At 41.8% G+C, this 17,837-nt stretch overlaps 1 protein-coding gene across 1 annotated transcript in view; it reads right to left on the bottom strand.

The window, feature by feature from the left end:
• Positions 1-17,837, bottom strand: part of TMEFF1 (transmembrane protein with EGF-like and two follistatin-like domains 1) — a 54,728-nt gene that overhangs the window by 8,180 nt on the left and 28,711 nt on the right. Inside the window, exons 6-7 of the mRNA XM_009324951.1 lie at positions 3,884-4,032; positions 2,961-3,026 (exon numbers count right to left, since the gene is read on the bottom strand). Coding sequence (XP_009323226.1) covers positions 2,961-3,026; positions 3,884-4,032 — 215 coding nt within the window. The remainder of the gene's footprint in view (positions 1-2,960; positions 3,027-3,883; positions 4,033-17,837) is intronic.

Raw genomic sequence — 17,837 nt, forward strand, 5'->3', positions numbered from 1 at the left:
TGTCCAAAGAAGAGCAACGAAGCTGGTGAAGGGTCTGGAGAACAAGTCTTATGAGGAGCGGCTGAGGGAGCTGGGGTTGTTTAGCCTGGAGAAAAGGAGGCTGAGGGGAGACCTTATTGTGCTCTACAACCACCCGAAAGGAGGTTGTAGCGAGGTGGGTGTCGGTCTCTTCTCCCAAGTAACTGGCGATAGGACGAGAGGAAATGGCCTCAAGTTGCGCCAGGGGAGCTTTAGATTGGATATTAGGAAAAATTTCTTTGCTGAAAGAGTGGTTAAACATTGGAACCGGCTGCCCAGGGAAGTGGTTGAGTCACCATCCCTGGAAGTATTTAAAAGACGTGCAGATGTGGTGCTTCGGGACATGGTTTAGTGGTGGACTTGACAGTGCTAGGTTAATGGTTGGACTTGATGACCTTAAAGGTCTTTTCCAACCTAAACGGTTCTATGATTCTATAAAGCTGTGTACATTTTCAACCATTCTTTCCCAAAAATTGTTCTGTAAAAAACTCCTAAATACAGAAGTTGGTATTTCATAATGAACTTCTCTAAAGAGCAGGGATCTAAAGATGTGAGTGTAATTGTGGAATTATGTTCATTTCCATGGCAAAAGACTATAGCGTCACAAATAATACAAGATTGTAATGAACTGCAGGTGCAAAGCAAAAAGGGACTGTGAAGAAGAAATCTCTTATACAATTGCAGATATTTGAAATAACACCAGCCAGAAAGAGAATGTAGTTATACAAGAAAAAAAAGGCATGCTGCTGTTTTAGGTTCTCCCTGAACATTTTCTGGAATGTTTTCTAATTTGTTCCAGGAGAAAAAAAAATCTATTGGAGGTTTTAGATATAAGGAAGCCTGATGGTTCAGGCTATGCTTCAAAGGTACAGAAGACTTGATACAAGGGAAGAACATTGCCTAATACTGACAATATGTCCACCACTGCCCTGATGGAATAGACTATGTGGCATGTCTAAGAGGAGGAAAGTGGGGCTGGCTCATCCCAAAACTGTTGCCTCCCTCTTCCTCCAAGCAGTTAATTACTGTCACATCTGGTCCCAATCAAAGGCTAGTAATAAGCTACATATACAATTATATTAGTCTGTTCAGACAGCTGCACTATGTCTGCTTTTAATGTGTATACTAATACAGAACGTGAGGCCCAGTGACAGATGCATCCCCTGAAAGCTGGCCAGGTAGCCACGGCCACCCAAGTCAGAAGCAAAACTTGTATTAAGCAAAGAGACGTTGTTAAATGCAGGAGGTGATTCCTAGCGTAAAACAGATATTTACCTACCTATTGACGGGAATCCGTTTTTAATCTGACAGGCTTGCTAGACTGCTTCAGAGCTTCAAAGTGAAAGATTTAACTGGTGTAGGAGCCTTGAAAGAGTGATTGGATATAAGAGTTCAGATACTTCACCAGAAGGAAGAGGCATGCACAAAAACTGAAACCCTGATGCCCATCCTGGCACAAGAAAACCAGCAAGCCAGCTGAATCCGGGAAGTGAGACCTTTCTGATGTAACTTTAGGTAGACACTTGCACTGCAGGAGAAGGAGACCATCATGGTTCTAGAGACTGCAAGCTACTATACATTCAGAGAACAGGGTTTAACAAGAATAGCTCACGGGAATTTAAAGCAAAAGCAAACAGATAGAAGTGTGGACTTTTCTTTTATCCTGGAAGAAAAAGTCATTCAAAGTAGTTCACTTCAGGCTCTCGCTGTCTAAAAAGACCTGGCTGCTGCATAAAAAAATTTCAAAATAATTTTTTTGCACAAGGCATACTCCCTCCGTGCACATCATTTGCCGAACTTGAGACTGCACATGCTATACACATTAATAATAATTATATACAATCTTTTTTCCACTAACTAGATTTCAAGGGCAATTCATATGCAATGAATAAAAGGCTGTAACTTCTTCTGAATAGGAACCAAAAGTGGTGTTTCATTACATCACATAATAAGATGTACATTCCATTTGGTGCCTTTTATGCCTTCATAATGTAAGTGAAAATTGACATTAAATCATTCCAACTGGTACATTATATGGAGTGAAAATAAGAGAATTTTTGAAAAAAGAAATATATACGGAGCTTTTTGGCACTGAAAGGCTTTTCAGGAAGAACCCAAGGAATGTCGAAAGCCATGGTGGGATGGCTTTACTCTGGGAGGCCACAGGAGTGCAAAACAAGTATGACAGAAGTAACTAAAGACCAGAGCTAACAGAGAAGATAACAGTGCTATTATTTGTGAGAGAAGAGGAGGGAAGATTAACACCTATGCAGATCCGCTCTTTGCCAATAACTTGAGAAAGACAGATGTTTTGTCCCAGAGAGAAACACTTTGAGCAAGAGCCATGAAATGCAGAAGCATATTTGTTCTGAGAATGTACCTAACACACACAGACTACTACCATGTAAAACCACTGAGCAGGAAGTGAAACTCTGCCTTATTTCATTTATAGTAAGGTTCGTCTAGCTAAGGTAAGGTTCATAGAGGTAAAACATTTTCAACCACTGTGATTCAGCGTATTAGTTTACTGAAAACATTTTAAAATAACCTAACAAAGACAGAATCTGCCATTTTTTTTTCAGAAGTTATCAGAAAAGATGGGGTCGCTGGGGGGCTTGTGTCATTTCATCAGGAATGTCACAGCTTGATGTCTTGCAGTAAAGGCATTTTCACAGCACGTGGGGGGGAGTCTAATCCTGTGACCGCTGCGTAGGGTGGGGAGCAGCTGGGCATCTTAGAGGAACAGAGCAGGCAAAACTCACAAATCACGCACATCTCCTTCTTGCCAGCCTTGCGACGTCAGCGCTGTAAGAAAGAAGCTGTTCGCAGGACTGTCTTGGTTACAGAAATCAAAGCTGTACGGCAGACGAGAAGGGACCTGCGTGCTCTTATTTTCTCATCTTGTGAAACCGTAACCAAACAGCACAAAGTCAGCACGGTACCTTTCACCTCTGGCCGATACTGCATGCCATCGTCTTTCTTTCCAACTGCGTTTGTGTCATCTGTTTCTAGATGATAAATACATGCATGGATAGCTATTAGGAAAGGCTTATTTCCAGACGACTACATGTAAGTCATTGAGAAGCCAGAATAATATTCGAAGAAGTATTTTAATTGCAGTAAAACTGGACACATTCCCACATTGTTCCTCCCATACAACCAGGCTGTAACAGAGTCCGTAACCCCAGCGGCCAGACCAACACACCGCACACCTCAAGCTGTATGTTTTGAACGAAAAGCTCTTCCGTGGTATGGGCTTAGGTTATTTTGGTGACAGCCTGTTTCAGTTTTGGAAGTGTCCAAGTTACAGATCTAGATGTAACTGGCAAAGAGATGGCGGAAAGTTGTTATTCCCATGAGAAGGTCCTAACTGCAAGACCCCAAAACTGAAGAGTCATGCACACGATTAATTACAAGGCAGTAGGCAGAGGGTTTCAGTGGACCATTCCAACACTGGAAAAGGAAATGGATAAATATTTGTGCAATCGGGGCCCAACTTGACTCACTTCGGAAGTACATTGTACAGCCTGCAGCAGCAAGAGAGAACGTTTCCCACACACCGGTACTCCTTTTGCTCTCCTACTTCTTACCACCCCCCCATGTAAGACCCGTTGGACTATTGCTTAGATTCTCCTAAGAGCTTTTGCTGTCTTTCCAGGTGACAGCAGCCAAAGGAAGGTAATGTAAACACAGCACGTATGTATGTAGTGTGAACGTACCTCTGCGTGGGGAACTCTAAAATACAGGCGGGGAGTTCACTGATAACTGGATCAGTGACTTCTGATCAAAAATGGAAAAGGGAAAGCTCTACAAAGCCCACTTATGTCAGAATTCACATTTACCAGAAAAACAAATTTAAGCCTACCTGAGCAGTGTCCAAGATGCCTGATGTCGATCTGTTCTTGCCTCAGACATGATGCTTCTCTAACAAAGCACGGATTGTTATAGGAACTTCCATCAGAAGCACATACAGGATTAAAACTGTATCCACTGCAGTCTATATTACATACACACCTGTTAATGGGAACACACAGCAAAAAGAAATTGACATCCAGCAAACAAAAATTAAGTCATGTTGAGTCTTGAGTAAACACTAGCTCATACACTAATACCAGGAGAGAAGACCGTGTTGCATGAGGATGCTGAAGAATTCGTTGATGTCTCAGACTTCCAAGCAGAATTTACAAAATTATGAATAGGTGCTTCAGTGTGCTTTTTAATAATGTAGTGATGCTTCTTGTAGTTTTACTATGATATCCATCTCATCGATTAACACGTAAATATTGATAACACATTGCCAGGAAGATTTACTACATTAATATAACAGTTTGTGGCATCTGTTCTCAAGTGTAAACAAAACCAGATGAAAATTCTACTTTTTTGGGGGTGTCAGGATCCCTGAGAGGGAAGCAAAAAGAAAGACACTCATTTCTTTTAAGCAGTAGAAGGAGTTTTCCTATTTCAGAGGCTTTACAGAATCAATATGCTTGGTTAACTATGTCATTTCAGCAAGACATTCATTCATACCTTTGAAAGTTAACAGTGGGGTTATTATGCGATCTGAATTACTTCATATTGCATCCAATCAACACTTTGGTTGTTTTAGACACAGCAGAAGGATAGCCAAAGACTTAGATAGGGCTATGACTTACCTGGTTTTGGTTAGATAGTTTTGTTGCCCCAACAAAAAGTTCTGAAATTTTACATGTGTGAATGGCACAGGAAAACTTTCCAACTTTCCAAGCCCCCCCTCCCCCCCCGGCCTGTTTATTTTAATTAATATTCTACTTTTTAACTGAACTTCTATTTTTGAGTGAAAGTTTCTGTGTGTCTTTCACATTGCTCTGCAAGCTCCGCTCCACCTCTGGACTGGGAAAAGTAAGGACTGTGGCTGCAGAACGGGAGACGTGGCGGGCACCTAGTCCAGCTCTCCATCGAGCTCCTCCTGATGCCGTGAGAGCAGGAAGAGCTGTTCTGCATCTTCTGAGGAGGTGGCAGTGGGCACACGGTCCTCTCCTTGCCAGAAAGCTCTACACAGGGGGCACATGGTCTGACTGCTAGGAGCTGCTGCTAGCTTCATCTTGATTCAGTCTTGTAAGGCACAGGGTAGGAAAAAACCCCAAGCTACCAACTTGCCAAGGTTTTTATGTTCTTTCCAGCTGTTCCAGGTACAATTAAATGATTAAATAGATGTATGTGTGCCTCAAGTCAGTAACAAATCTCACAGCAGAACCTAATTCCATGCTGCAGAAACAGTGAAGATGGCCAGCGTACCTTTTCCTCTCCCTCTCTGTCCATGGGCACCTTTTGTTATGTAAGTTTAAAGATGCTAATTTTCCCAGTAATATTTCATGGCTGTGAACTTCAGACTGTTGCTAGACAAAAGAACATCTCTAGCACAAACGGGTTTTTAAGTGCATCTACTGACAGTGAAAAACTGCCCCAGTACTAGCCTCCACACATCTTAGGGACCTACCTCAAAGTACTCATGAAGCCGCTAAATATCAACATGATGAACATCCGATAATTTTTCTTACTAGAAATGGTAATGGTTGTAAACCTTAGACCCAGGAAAGCAAGTACTATTTTGTTTACACGCTCCCACATGAGCCTAATAAGCCTAATGAGGGGTTTATTAGGATTCACTATATGCAAATAAAAGGCTCACGGCTCAGCGGTTGTGCACATTTATTGACACAAACAAGCGGAGAGCTAGTCCTCATTTGTATGACACTGGCTATGTGCTTATGGATACCTTCGCTCAGCCTTAGCTCTCAGGGATCACCGCTGCCTGCGTGCGCCCATCCTTGCCAAGTTTGAGCACATTCATATGTATCTCCGGACCAATTCCATCTGTATTCCTATGCCCAAACAGCTCTAATTCTGTCTGTATTACCCATCCAAGGTCTGTAGCGTCATAATTACTGTTGGTTTTTGTCATTCCTGGTGACAAATAAGGTGACTTTTGAAAATAGTTTTTTCTTTCTCATGGTAACGTTACAGGCTAGAGTTGGAACTCTAGCAGCTTGGAAACTGCTTACGTTTTCATGCTTTGTTGTGTTCAGATTTAACATCTAATGTTAAACGCTTACTTTCTTGGCATTGCAAAATGCTTGGTTGGGGGGTAGTTGTGAATTCCTGACCCTGTTTTTCTGATAAACACTCTCAGTCTTAGCTCTAACCATCTCCTCAATGTACAAAAATTTCTTTTTATCATTTAAAATTTACATCTAAAAGTAGGAAAATAAAAAAAAAAATCCACAAGAGGAGACCTTGTGACACGTCCCTGAGGGCTGGGGCAGCGTGAAGCATCTGAAGCCCACTGACCAGCTGCAACGGGCTTGCAGCTGCTTTGTGTCGTTGGAGCAGGACAGAGCTGGTCACTGCCAGGGGTGGGAGTGAGTGAAACGCTCGCCCGCTGCCAGTCTGGATACTGGGATTTGCTGGAGTCTTGTGAGCACACCAAATCCCAGGCGGGGCCCCTCTGGCACAACAGACCCCGACCGGCTGGCAGATGTACGTGCCTTCCGCCCACAGGCGTGAGGGCTGCAGGCACACCAAAGCTCCAGTAAGGCCCTTGCTGGCCAGACAGACCCGGCCAGCCGGTGGGACACATGCCTGTCCTCTGATCTCCAGGATCTGCCCCTGCTTCCAGGATCGGTGCCATTCTCCTTCCAGCCCCCCTTCTTCTGTCCAAAGGCACTGCCTTTCGGGACACCTCTTCTCTCCAGAGCCCAGGCTCTCAGTTTCCCAGTCTGAACAGCCTATTTGCAGAAGTGCACCGCACGACCAGCTTCCCAGCTGCCGATTCTGTCTCCTGGCTCTTTATTAACTGGAGGATTCAGGATGTGATGCTTTTGTTTAGCCCGGACATTACCCAAAATTTACAACCAGTCCGTGCTGGTTGCAGCTCGGGAGTTCAAAGGTTCAGTTTTGGACGTTCACCCCACCACATCCACCCGATTATCTGCCTGATGCCATTAGCTACTTCTTCTCCTACAACCATGATGCCAAATGGTACACCTGGCCTTCACCTGGCCATTCAGTTACTGGTGTACAGCTGTCTGGCATGTAGAAGCAGCTGGTTTAAATACACTGCGGGATAATGAACAGTTGAACCGGACTGATGTACTTAAAAGAATTGAGACTATTACGCTTCATTATTCCAACATAAAAGCCTGAAGCCGTTCAGCGGGCGGAAAGGGAATGAGTTAAGGTGGGGACATAGCTGGGGGATGGTGCTCCAAAGGGAGCAGGGCCTCTGCGGGTGCAGCAGGGTGGCAGAGAGGGAGCCAGGAGCACACGTTAGAAACCTGTACCTGTCAGAGAGTCCGCGTGGGGTGCAGTGAAGTTGTCCTCGCTCATAGACAGTTGGCACTAGACCCAAAATACAGCCAGGCCTGCTGGAAGCGCTGAATTGTGAGACAGGAGCAATGAAATGTGGGGAGTGCTGCTCTTGAGAGAAAACATGAAACGGAAGTTGTTTTTAACTGCTCAGTGTTTGTGAAGGAAGGTAAAACTGTGGGAGAGCAAGTTGCTGCTCCGATGCTGCACATCAAACACATCGAAACCAGCAGCTGAGTCCCTGCAAGAGGACAGGACCACCAGCGCAGACTGAAACAAAAAAGCGGCTCAGGAAAGTACTGGAAGATCCCCAAATGAACTCGCTAAGAAATACGGAAAATATGTTACACCCTGAAGTCAGAGAGCTACAGAGGGCAGACAATAGGAGCAGATGACAGAACATCCAGCCTCCTGAGGGGAACAAAGTCCCCCCACCAGCCAGTTTGAAGCCTAAAGCCAGGCAGAAGTGAAAGCCCAAGACTACCAAGCACAGCCCATGGGGCTGAACCATCCCACGGACCATACAAGCAGCACACAAAGCATGGGAGAAGACGCAGCAGACAGTCTTTATGAGCTAGAAGTGGGGCCCCAAAGGGCAGAACTCTTAAGGGGGGCTGTGTTTTGCAGGCAGGGAAATCTGTGTGAGGCTTCACGGACTGTGGGCTTTGTTTTTCTTCACAGCTGACTGAAACTGGACACAGAATTGAAGTCCCAGGACAACATGGAGAGCTGCTCAGGAAGGGAGGGCAGGAAAAACCTGAGATCGTGAAGGGGAGCGGGGATATGGGGGAGGAGCACAAGAGGGGCACCCAGGAGGAGAAGGAGTAGACCCTAATTGTAAAATATCCTGCCTTTTAAGCACTTATTCGCATTTCTGCCTCAGCTCCCACCAGCGCTGCATGCATGTACAGTGGTCTGTGAGAGCAATGCCACGTGCAGCTCCCCGAGCTCGGCCGTGCAGCTACGGACACTTTCCAGCATGACTTGACCCAAATGACTGATGAACAGCAGCCTTGGTGGCCACCAGCCTGCTACGGGCACTAGCCTGAAAACTTAGCTTTGGGGGCAAAGGGATGCAAAGGTTTTGATCGTATTGCTACATTTTGTTCTCTGGAAGCCTATAACGTGCTGGGCAATTAGGACACAGCCCTGAGCATGAGAGGTATGCTTCCCATCTTAGCCTCTTGCAGGTCTCAGCCTCTTACCTTCTTACCCATGACTACACAATTTCACCTGAAACTTTTAAAAAATAAAATACAATTCCATGTGAGCACGTACCCAGCATGAAAATATTAGACTATACAATTGGAGAGTTAGGGAAATAATATGCAACAGAAGATGATTTTATAGAACGGGAAGCATTGGAAAGCCTATATCAGCAAGGTTTAGGTTAGGATTTTAATCCATATAAAAAAGGTATTTTGAACAGAATTTTCCACCACACTTCTACTCCCTTTAAGGATGTATTAAAACTCTATCCTGCATTTGTTGAGACAACATCACAGCTTTGATTCTAGCTTTAAATATTTTTAACACTGATTTTTAGGTAATATTTTCATTCTGTTCCTTATAGAAAAGAACAGAAGCAAGATGCATTTTCATCCCTAGTTACCAGTAGAAATAAAAATGAGGCGTGCTGTAAGCATGCGCTTTCTGGTGTGAGCAGGTAGGCACACACTGAAATTACAATGTACCAAAATGGCTGGTTTGCAATTAAAAAAAAGAAAAAAAAAAAAGAAAAAAAGAATACAATAGTACCTATCACACAACAGTATTTGTAAGAATAGGAAACTACTCAGATATAGAAACTTAATTTCTTAGGTGAGAAATTAACTGTCTTGAACCTCTTAAACACTGCTATTTTGACCCTTCAGTATATTTTCACAAATGCTGAAGGCTGGTCTGAGTTTGGATGGCTGACGCAATCCAAGGAGACGATAGCATATCATGTCAGTCATAAATAACTGCAGAACAACATCTTGTATTTAACTTTCTAGTGTGGAAAAACTGAGGTTCAAACCTAGGTCTGAATTGCTTCCATGCTGCAAGCAGACCAGCAAGGTGAGCTTGGGACAACCACAGATGAGGTGAGCAGCCAGCCTGCAGAGCACAGTCAGTGACACTCCTGGTGTCACATGTGGATAGACAGCGCAGAAGCTTGACCCCTGTCTCTCAGGCAAATGCTGCTCTGACAGGTATGTTTATTCCTTGGGAGTGACCCCACAAGTGAATCAGGAAGGATCTTGCAAAAGAAAATCCAAAATCATGCGGATTTTCACAAAGAGAAAAGTGATTATTTTGAAAGCTTGCAAAACAAAAATGTCAGAGTACTTTTAAACATCATAGTATCTTTGTCCTAGCTCTCAGTTATTTTTTTCTGCTTTTTGGAGTAACTTCCAGGAACAATTGCCTGATGTCCAGCAGTGGTGCAAGCATAAATTAGCATGTGAAGCTGACCTTGAGCTGATAAAAGTGAGGATAAGCACAGCAAAGTCTGCATGAAAAATAAAAAAAAAAAATCCCTACAACAAAAGTCCTCTCTGTTCCCCAGTTGCTTTTTGAAAGTGCCAGCCTTTACTCAGGCTTGCCAAATCCGTGCTACGCTGGGTAAATCATATCCCAATACAAGTCAAGACCATGAAAAATCTTAGCCCTACTACTGGTACTGGGTGTTTTGCCACTGTCGCTTGGAGCCGAGTGAGGCCTCCACAGCTTGAGCCTCACCACCGCTCTGCTGTTGGCTTTTGTATGTGTTTGACAACATGATCCTGCTTGGTGCCCCAGGAAAATAAAGAAAAACTACCAACTGGTGCCTTCAGCCTGATGTGTGGCTGATCAGCACAACCTTCAGAAGAAGAGACTCACTTAAGGAAAAGACACTTAACAGAATCAGGTACTAAGGACATCTTGAAAGTGCTTGATGCTTCATACCAGGAGAAAGTGAATGAGTGCTTCAAGTTTTCGCTGTAACAGCTTGTTGTAAAAGTCACACTGGGATAAAAGGAGTCAGAGCACTACAAGAGTGCTGTATTTTTTTTCACAATACCCTTCCTATTGGTTTTAACCAAAAGGATTAAAACAGGTAGCTAATTCTCCAAGTTGATGTCTTGCTGGAGAGGGTTGCTGCTCAGTGTCCTCAACAGATCTCTTCTCTCGCTTAGCCCTGGAAAGTCAACAGGACGTATTCAGGTGTTTTCCTGATATACCAGGGTATACAGAAAAAAACCCCTTAATTTTGTCACCTGTCATCAGAGAGTTGACATCCTAAGAAAAAAGGCACCATCTTGCTGTGACAACATGCTTTTAGAAGTTTCATGCGTATCGTTCATTGACACCATTAGTTAAACAGAAAAGCATTTGAATTTCAGGAAAGTACAAAGTGCTATAATTAAACCAAACAAAAATTTTAGGTGGTTTTAATAAATAAGAAATGAGAATGTAGAACTCATTTATTAGGGGCTACTAAGTGTAACAAAGAAAACGTGTTTAGTAAAATGATGTGACACGTTTGAAATGAGCTCAGGCTGTAAGAGCACTTGCTGCTATCAGTAAATTAATTAGGTCCCCAGAGATCAGAACACATTTCAAGGCTCCTTTTTGTTTTCAGGCTTCAGGGTGTACGTGGTTTGTTGGAAGTTCTGCGCGCTTAAGAACCACGGTAGATTCAAAGAAAGGAGGGAAAAAAAGGAAAGGAAAAGCATTACAGATTTGCGGAGTGGGCTTGGCTATGGAGAGAGGCCGGCGTTTCCAACCAACAGATCAGGCTGCTGCATTTGTGCCCATCTGGGATTTGCTCACGAATGCATTTTTCCGGCCTGGCCTCACAGAGAGTGCTGCTTGCTACCCCTTCCCAGTAGCCGACAGCAACACTAAGCTTTCTCAGCTACTCACCTATTTATTGGCACATCTGTTTACAAATGTAAAATGGAAACACTAGAATAAAACAAACTGTGTGAAATGCACACAGATGGGTAAGTGTACGCTTGATAGAATAAATTTAGGTGAATTGAAATAGCAGGGTGTTGCAATTGCAGTTAAGAAGATAACCATGTCAAATGAAGGATTACCTTTCATTTGACATTTCTTCCCTCGTGTGCAATTCCTCCCAGATGAAACCTGAACTAAGAAAACCTGGATTTCAAAGTGATTTCTCTACCTGTTCAACTAGAGCTGAATCTTCATTAGTTTTTTTGGCATCTTTTTTAAAATACCTTTATAGCACTGGGGAGATAAGGGCAAGAAAAGTAGATTTCAAATCTACAAGCTTCTCTGTGCCCTGCTTGAACACCCTCTTGGTCTTTACTTCTGCCCAGCAATGCAGAACACCCTTTAAATACCATAACCTTCAGCTACTTTCCAGCCATCCCTTCACTCCCTTTTTTAATTTCATGGCATGGTGCTCTCTGACCACTGTAGAAATTTAGTCCCTACCTGCAGTGAGCTTCTAGCAGCATACGTGGTGAACTGATGCTTGCTCTCACAAGAGCGACCTAACCCTCCCTCCACCCTCGAATAACAGAAACCTTCAAAGATTTGGCACACACTGCTGCAAAGATCGTTAAAAATATACAGTAAAAAACCAGGCCTGGATTATTATCCATCTAGGATCTATTCAATTTCTTAGTAGTCAGTATAATGAAGAGACCATTATACTATTCCTTTCATATCAGGATTTCCTATAGTCCAATTTTACATAATTCAGTAATCCCACGACACAATCATAAATCCCTTGTTTAGGTTGATTTCCTCTATTGTTTGTGTTTGTGTGTTTTGTTTTACACACAGGTACTCAGGAATTTTTTCTGCTGGACCAGAAAGCTGTGAATTGCATTTACACAGGATTAAGGTACCCTTCCTTATGAATACCTACATACGATATCATAGGCTAAAAAGGTCAAAAAACCCCCCATTGGCTATGGTAAATGAGTGAAAAAGCGGTCAAAAGACGTAAGTATAAACCAGCGTGCCGTACTTCAAACAGACCAAATCTTTCCCTGGAAGACAAATTAGACAGACAAGGCAGAGACTGGGCCTTTAAAATGTCCATATTGGTATTTCTAAGTGTTAATACTTACACTTCTGAATTTCTGGTTTGGCCATTGTGAAAACAGACACTATGTAAATTACAGACCAGTTGAATCTATATGTTGCTGAGACACATTTTCTTTCCAAAGTAAATGTCGTAAAATGTTAATCTTGAAAGGTCTGCTTGGGGATCAGTTGTCAATCTTTCTTGAAAATCTACATTATGAGTCAAAGCAGATCTTTGACAGCATAGTACACTTATTAAAAAAAGACTGAATGTGCTCAGAATCTCATTTCCATATTTTATCTGTTAAAAAACAAAATATAGGTAAAACTGAGAGCATGACACATTTGAACTTTTACAGTGAGGCTATTTTTAAGTTAATGATTTCCTTATCAAAGACCAGAAAAAAAAAAGGGGGGGGGGAGAAGAAAAATGATATTTTAAACTAAAATTAATGAAATTTATTCCAGCCATTTAGAGACCAAAGGAAAGGAAGGTTGTTACTGAGCATAAGATGGAGGGCAATATGACCATTCAAGTGGGGCCTCGACAAGATGGAGGAACCTCCTGAAGTCTGAAGATGAAGGGCAAGCCACAGGACAGACTGGGAGTGGACTGGCAGGGGAGCAACTCTGCAGAAAAAGACCTGAGGGTCCAGGGGAGCAGCAGGCTGGGCGGCTGCATCACAGGAGGGTCGCCAGCAGAGCAAGGCAAATGACTTGTTGTCCTCCACTCAGCACTCGTGAGGTCCCATCTGGAGCACTCTGTCCAGTTTTGTGACCCTCCAGCAATAGCAAATACTTTGAGAAGCTGGAGAGGGTCCAGTGGCGAGCCACTGCGATGGGTAGAGGGCCGGAGTGTGTGCTGTGTAAGGAATGGCTGGGGGCACTGGGCTTGTTCAGCCTGGAGAAGAGGAGGCTAAGGAGATGACTAATTGCTGTCACCAACTACCTAAGAGGGGCTATCGAGAAGACAGAGGGAGGCTCTTCCCAGAGATGCACAGCAGAGGGACGAAAGACAACAGTCGCAAGTTGCGGCAAGAGAAATTCTGATTGAACACAAGGAAATTATTCCTCAAAGTGAGAGCAGTTCAGCTCTTGAACAGATACCCGGATGTCAAATCCCCCTTCATGGAGATGGTCAGAGCTCTCCTGGAGAAGATCATTCCACCTGAATGATCTAGCCCTGGCTGCAGTGCAGGGAGGGAGCCTGGACCAGACGACCCCCTAAAGATCCCTTCCAACCTAAATTATTCTACAGTTCATGATTTCATTCTGGATATTATTTTCCTGAAGTTACAACATACTTCAAAATGCCTTTTAAAGCAACATTCCTTCTGACACTTACTAGATGTTGGCATTTTGTTTTATTCTGTTATCTAGCAGTGCTTTGGCATGCAAGAGGCAAGAGACACCCCACACAAAACAATGCAAAAGCAGCGGATATAACTCCTCATAAGCAGTACAACTTTTTATTTTGGAAAGACACTTCACATTTGAAGAAAAAATGTGAGATGAAACCCCTATTCTACAATTAATTCAGTTTATTTTAAATGTTAACAGTAAAATAGTATAAATATATAATACATATATTATTTATATTTCATGTATAAGTATTAAAATGTTCTCCCTTACTCTGAGCATGAATTCTTGTATGTGTAAGAAGAAACTTATGGAAAAAATGACGATAATAGTAAGAAGCCTTAAAAAAACATACGGAAATTGAGACCATTTGAAAATTGAAGTCTTATGAAGAAATATATATACTTAAGAGCCCACCTTTCTAATCACAATATAAAAAAAACCCCAAACCACAAGTAAGTTTATGTTACAGTTTCTTTGCCAGCGTTGCAAGTGGCTATTGTAGAAAAAAGAAAAAAAAGAAAAAAAAAGGAAAAAAAAGTTATTCAGCTCTCAAAGGCCTGTAAATAATAATTTCAGTTTCAATCATATGCAGTAAGCTAAGGCATCATGTTGTTTAGAAGCTTTATAAAAAATTACATTGAACATTATTTATCTGAGTTTAAAAAAAAAAATCACTTGGAGTCCTTAATAGACACAACAATATTACAAATATTTATATATACTGCCTTCATTGAAGAAAGAGTTGATTTAAGTGCTACACTGATGAAAATGATTTTACAAGCACATCTGTTTTCATTTGTTTTGCATTCATACTGTATTATTTTAAGTGTTTCAATATTATTGGTATACCATCTTCTGATTGTGTACTGATAGGATGGTCTGTTTCTCTCTCTCACATGAACAATCAGTATAACTGAAAAGTCCAGTGTGTACTACAAAAAAACTGCAGTCTGGTTACCCCAGAGTATATCAACAGCAAACCATATGTGTTTGGGTTGGTGCCCTACAGGATTTACCCCATCAGCTCTAGGTGGCCCCAAGCTTTGTGCTGCCACCTCCATCTCCGCTTCTCAACCCGACTTCATTTCCAATTCAAAATTCCAGCAGAAAGCACACACTACTCTCATACTCCTACGTCTTCAGGCTGCTGGCCACTTTCCCGCACAAAGGTTTAAATTTACCAACCTCACGTGTCCTTTTTCACTCCCTTGCTACACGTTTTGCACCATTGTGCATAATGCATTGCCTTTTCAACACAGCGGAGGAAGGTTCCAGCCAGAGAGACGTTTTGATGGGCAGGGTAGAAAGGGAGGTACTGACCGATCGGTCTCAGGCAGCAGCTTTTCCCATGACATATACAACTATGTTTCGGTTTTGTCACTAGCGGGGGAAAAAAAAATCACAGCCAATCCATGTGAAACCTGTTGTCTGCATCCTGTTACCACAGACCTGCAGCAAAGCACTGTATGGACAATATGGCAGAGTACACCTTTATGCAACTTTAGACTAGGGCATCCACAAGTGATTTTTCTATGCTCTTGAAAAGCCTGCCCGTAAACTAACAACTCTTTAAAAAACTTCTAAGTTGTATGAGAAAAGAAAAAAAATATGGAGAAATATATTTCTGTGATGTTTCCTCAACCTGATTCCTTTTTGCATTTATATAAAGAAATAAAGTACTGATTCACATACAGTTGAACATTAATTTTCTAAGTATGCTGTTTATGACAACCATCTCCTCAGACTTTACTTCTTTGTCTCAATCAGTCCACTTAAAATCAACATCGAAAATTTTTGCAGAGGCAGTGGAAATTATAAAGTTGTTTATATTTTTGCATTCAATTTACTATGCACTGTAACCACTTCTGGTTTAGATAGATAATGTTTCTGAGAAATCAAACAAAATGAAGATACAAATCTAAAACTCTGTGCAAAGCCTGAATTCTTCAGACTATGTGTGATCTTGCGTAATAAAAGCATGTGTAGCAACTTTGATCAGAGACAGCCATAATGCTTTAATGCCAAGCACGAAAACTAAAAATGCCTAAGTTTTTCAAAGGGGAAAATACAATTTAAGAGCAACAAAAAATTAAAACCACTATCTTGTAATACGGGGTGCATCTCAGCTGTGTACAGCTGAACTTGTTTAAATTTGTTTTTAAAAAGCACCAAGATTTGGTTACTACACAGAATCACAGAATAATTTAGGCTTGCATGGATGGGTAGAGGTCATCTAGTCCAAGCCCCTGCTGAAAGTTGGCCCAGGGCTGTGTCTGATCAAGTTCAGACCACCTCCATGGATGGAAACTCCACTGCCTCACCAGACACCTCGTTCTAGTGTCTGACCACCCTCATGGTGGAAACGTTTTCCATTATGTCAAATCAGACAGGCCCTCCGACATGCGCCTGTTGCCCCTCATGCTATCACTGTGCACCTCCGAGAAGAAAGGACTTGCTGAGACATCAGCAAGTCCGACTCTAAAAATCAGGAAATGCCAAGTGATCTTGCTCCTGCTTCTTTGTTGCAAGAATCATCCTACAGTTTTCACTGAAACTATCAGGTGCCATCATTTTTTGCATAGGACTCCCACGTCTTTCCAGGCCCAAAAGACGAACCACAGTCCGTATGGAATAAAACTGTCTTAAGCAGGATCTTTCCGTTATCGGGGGAAAATCTGCCTATTCTGTGCTCCAGGCTGTTGTGGCTGACCTGTTGGCAGGTCCTGAGATTTCTCATTAATGCCAGCTGATTTACCTCAAACCACTCAACACTTTGTGGCATGGATGTCTCCCCTTCCACCAATTCACTAATCATTTTATCCGTAACTTAGTTTCTCTATTCATAAAACAGGAGTACAGATACCATTTTGTTTCTCAAGAGCGCGCAGAGCAGGAGCTGATGTTTGTAAGGTCTCAGATTGTACGGCTTGGAAAAGAGGATGAAAAACGCGTAATTGTATATTTACTGTAAATATTAGACAGCATCTAATTAATATGGCTTGAGATTATCTACTCAACATTAGGAGACAGTTCAGCTAACTCATTCAGTTACTATCATGAAGCAAAAGCCTCTTAAAATGCCTTCTCTAATCACGCGGATCACTTTATTAAGTGTTTTAACATCACAAAGTGCAAGCAAGGGCTATCCAGGCCTAAGAAGTCTACTTGAACGGAACTAAATGTACTTTTTGTTTGTGGTTCAGTAAACTTTACCCCACTACCCAAAAAAGTTACAGTGGCCATTCTCATGCCTTAAAAAGGAAAATCAAGACAGAATATTTTTATGAAATTAGGGTGTTTGTCTGTGATTTGCTAAAACTAGGGGTGATAGTGGTTGTAATATGGTGCAAAATTGAATTAAATAATAATATGAACCTAGCAGTGTTTATACAAGTCTGATGAAAGGTACTTGTGCTGCCAATAATTTTATATATCATGATATAATTTTATGAGGTTAAAAAACATGTTGAAACCCAACAGGAAAGGGAGTAAAAATAAGATGTAAAAAGCATTCTTATGGGGTGCTCTACTAGAGTTTCCCAAACAGAAGATTTCAATCCCATCTTGTTTCTGCCAGGTAATTAACTGTTTTGATTTCAGGAAAAAAAGGAAGCCAACTCCTAACTTCTACTTAAGCAAGTCTGTGACTTTCTGTGTGACTTGTCAAAATTAACCTTGTGAAGGCAATCTATGTTAACAGAGCCCAATTTAATCTAAGTCTAAACAGACAGTGAATATCACTAAAGCCTATTATAATGGTCAAAGGTATTGGGCAAAAAAAATGAAATTAAATTATTTACATTGGAAAACTGACAAAATTGAAAAAATTATCTGATAGCTTGTAACCAACCCTCATGGGAATATTTTCTAACTTTTGAGTATTTTCTACATAAAAATTTTTGCTTCCACATATTTTTTTAATGAGGACTAATTAAAGACATCTTAGAGGCAAAAGAGCGCTCTCCTCCCGTTGTCAAGAAGAGGGAGCATGGCTTCATTTTATGTGAGTAGGATGTAGGGAATAAATCTTGCACTTTCCTCAACTTTATCCTAACTCTCTTATAGATACTACATAGCTGCAG

Source organism: Pygoscelis adeliae, unplaced genomic scaffold (assembly GCF_000699105.1).
Source record: "Pygoscelis adeliae isolate BGI_AS28 unplaced genomic scaffold, ASM69910v1 Scaffold135, whole genome shotgun sequence".
Lineage (NCBI taxonomy): Eukaryota > Metazoa > Chordata > Aves > Sphenisciformes > Spheniscidae > Pygoscelis > Pygoscelis adeliae.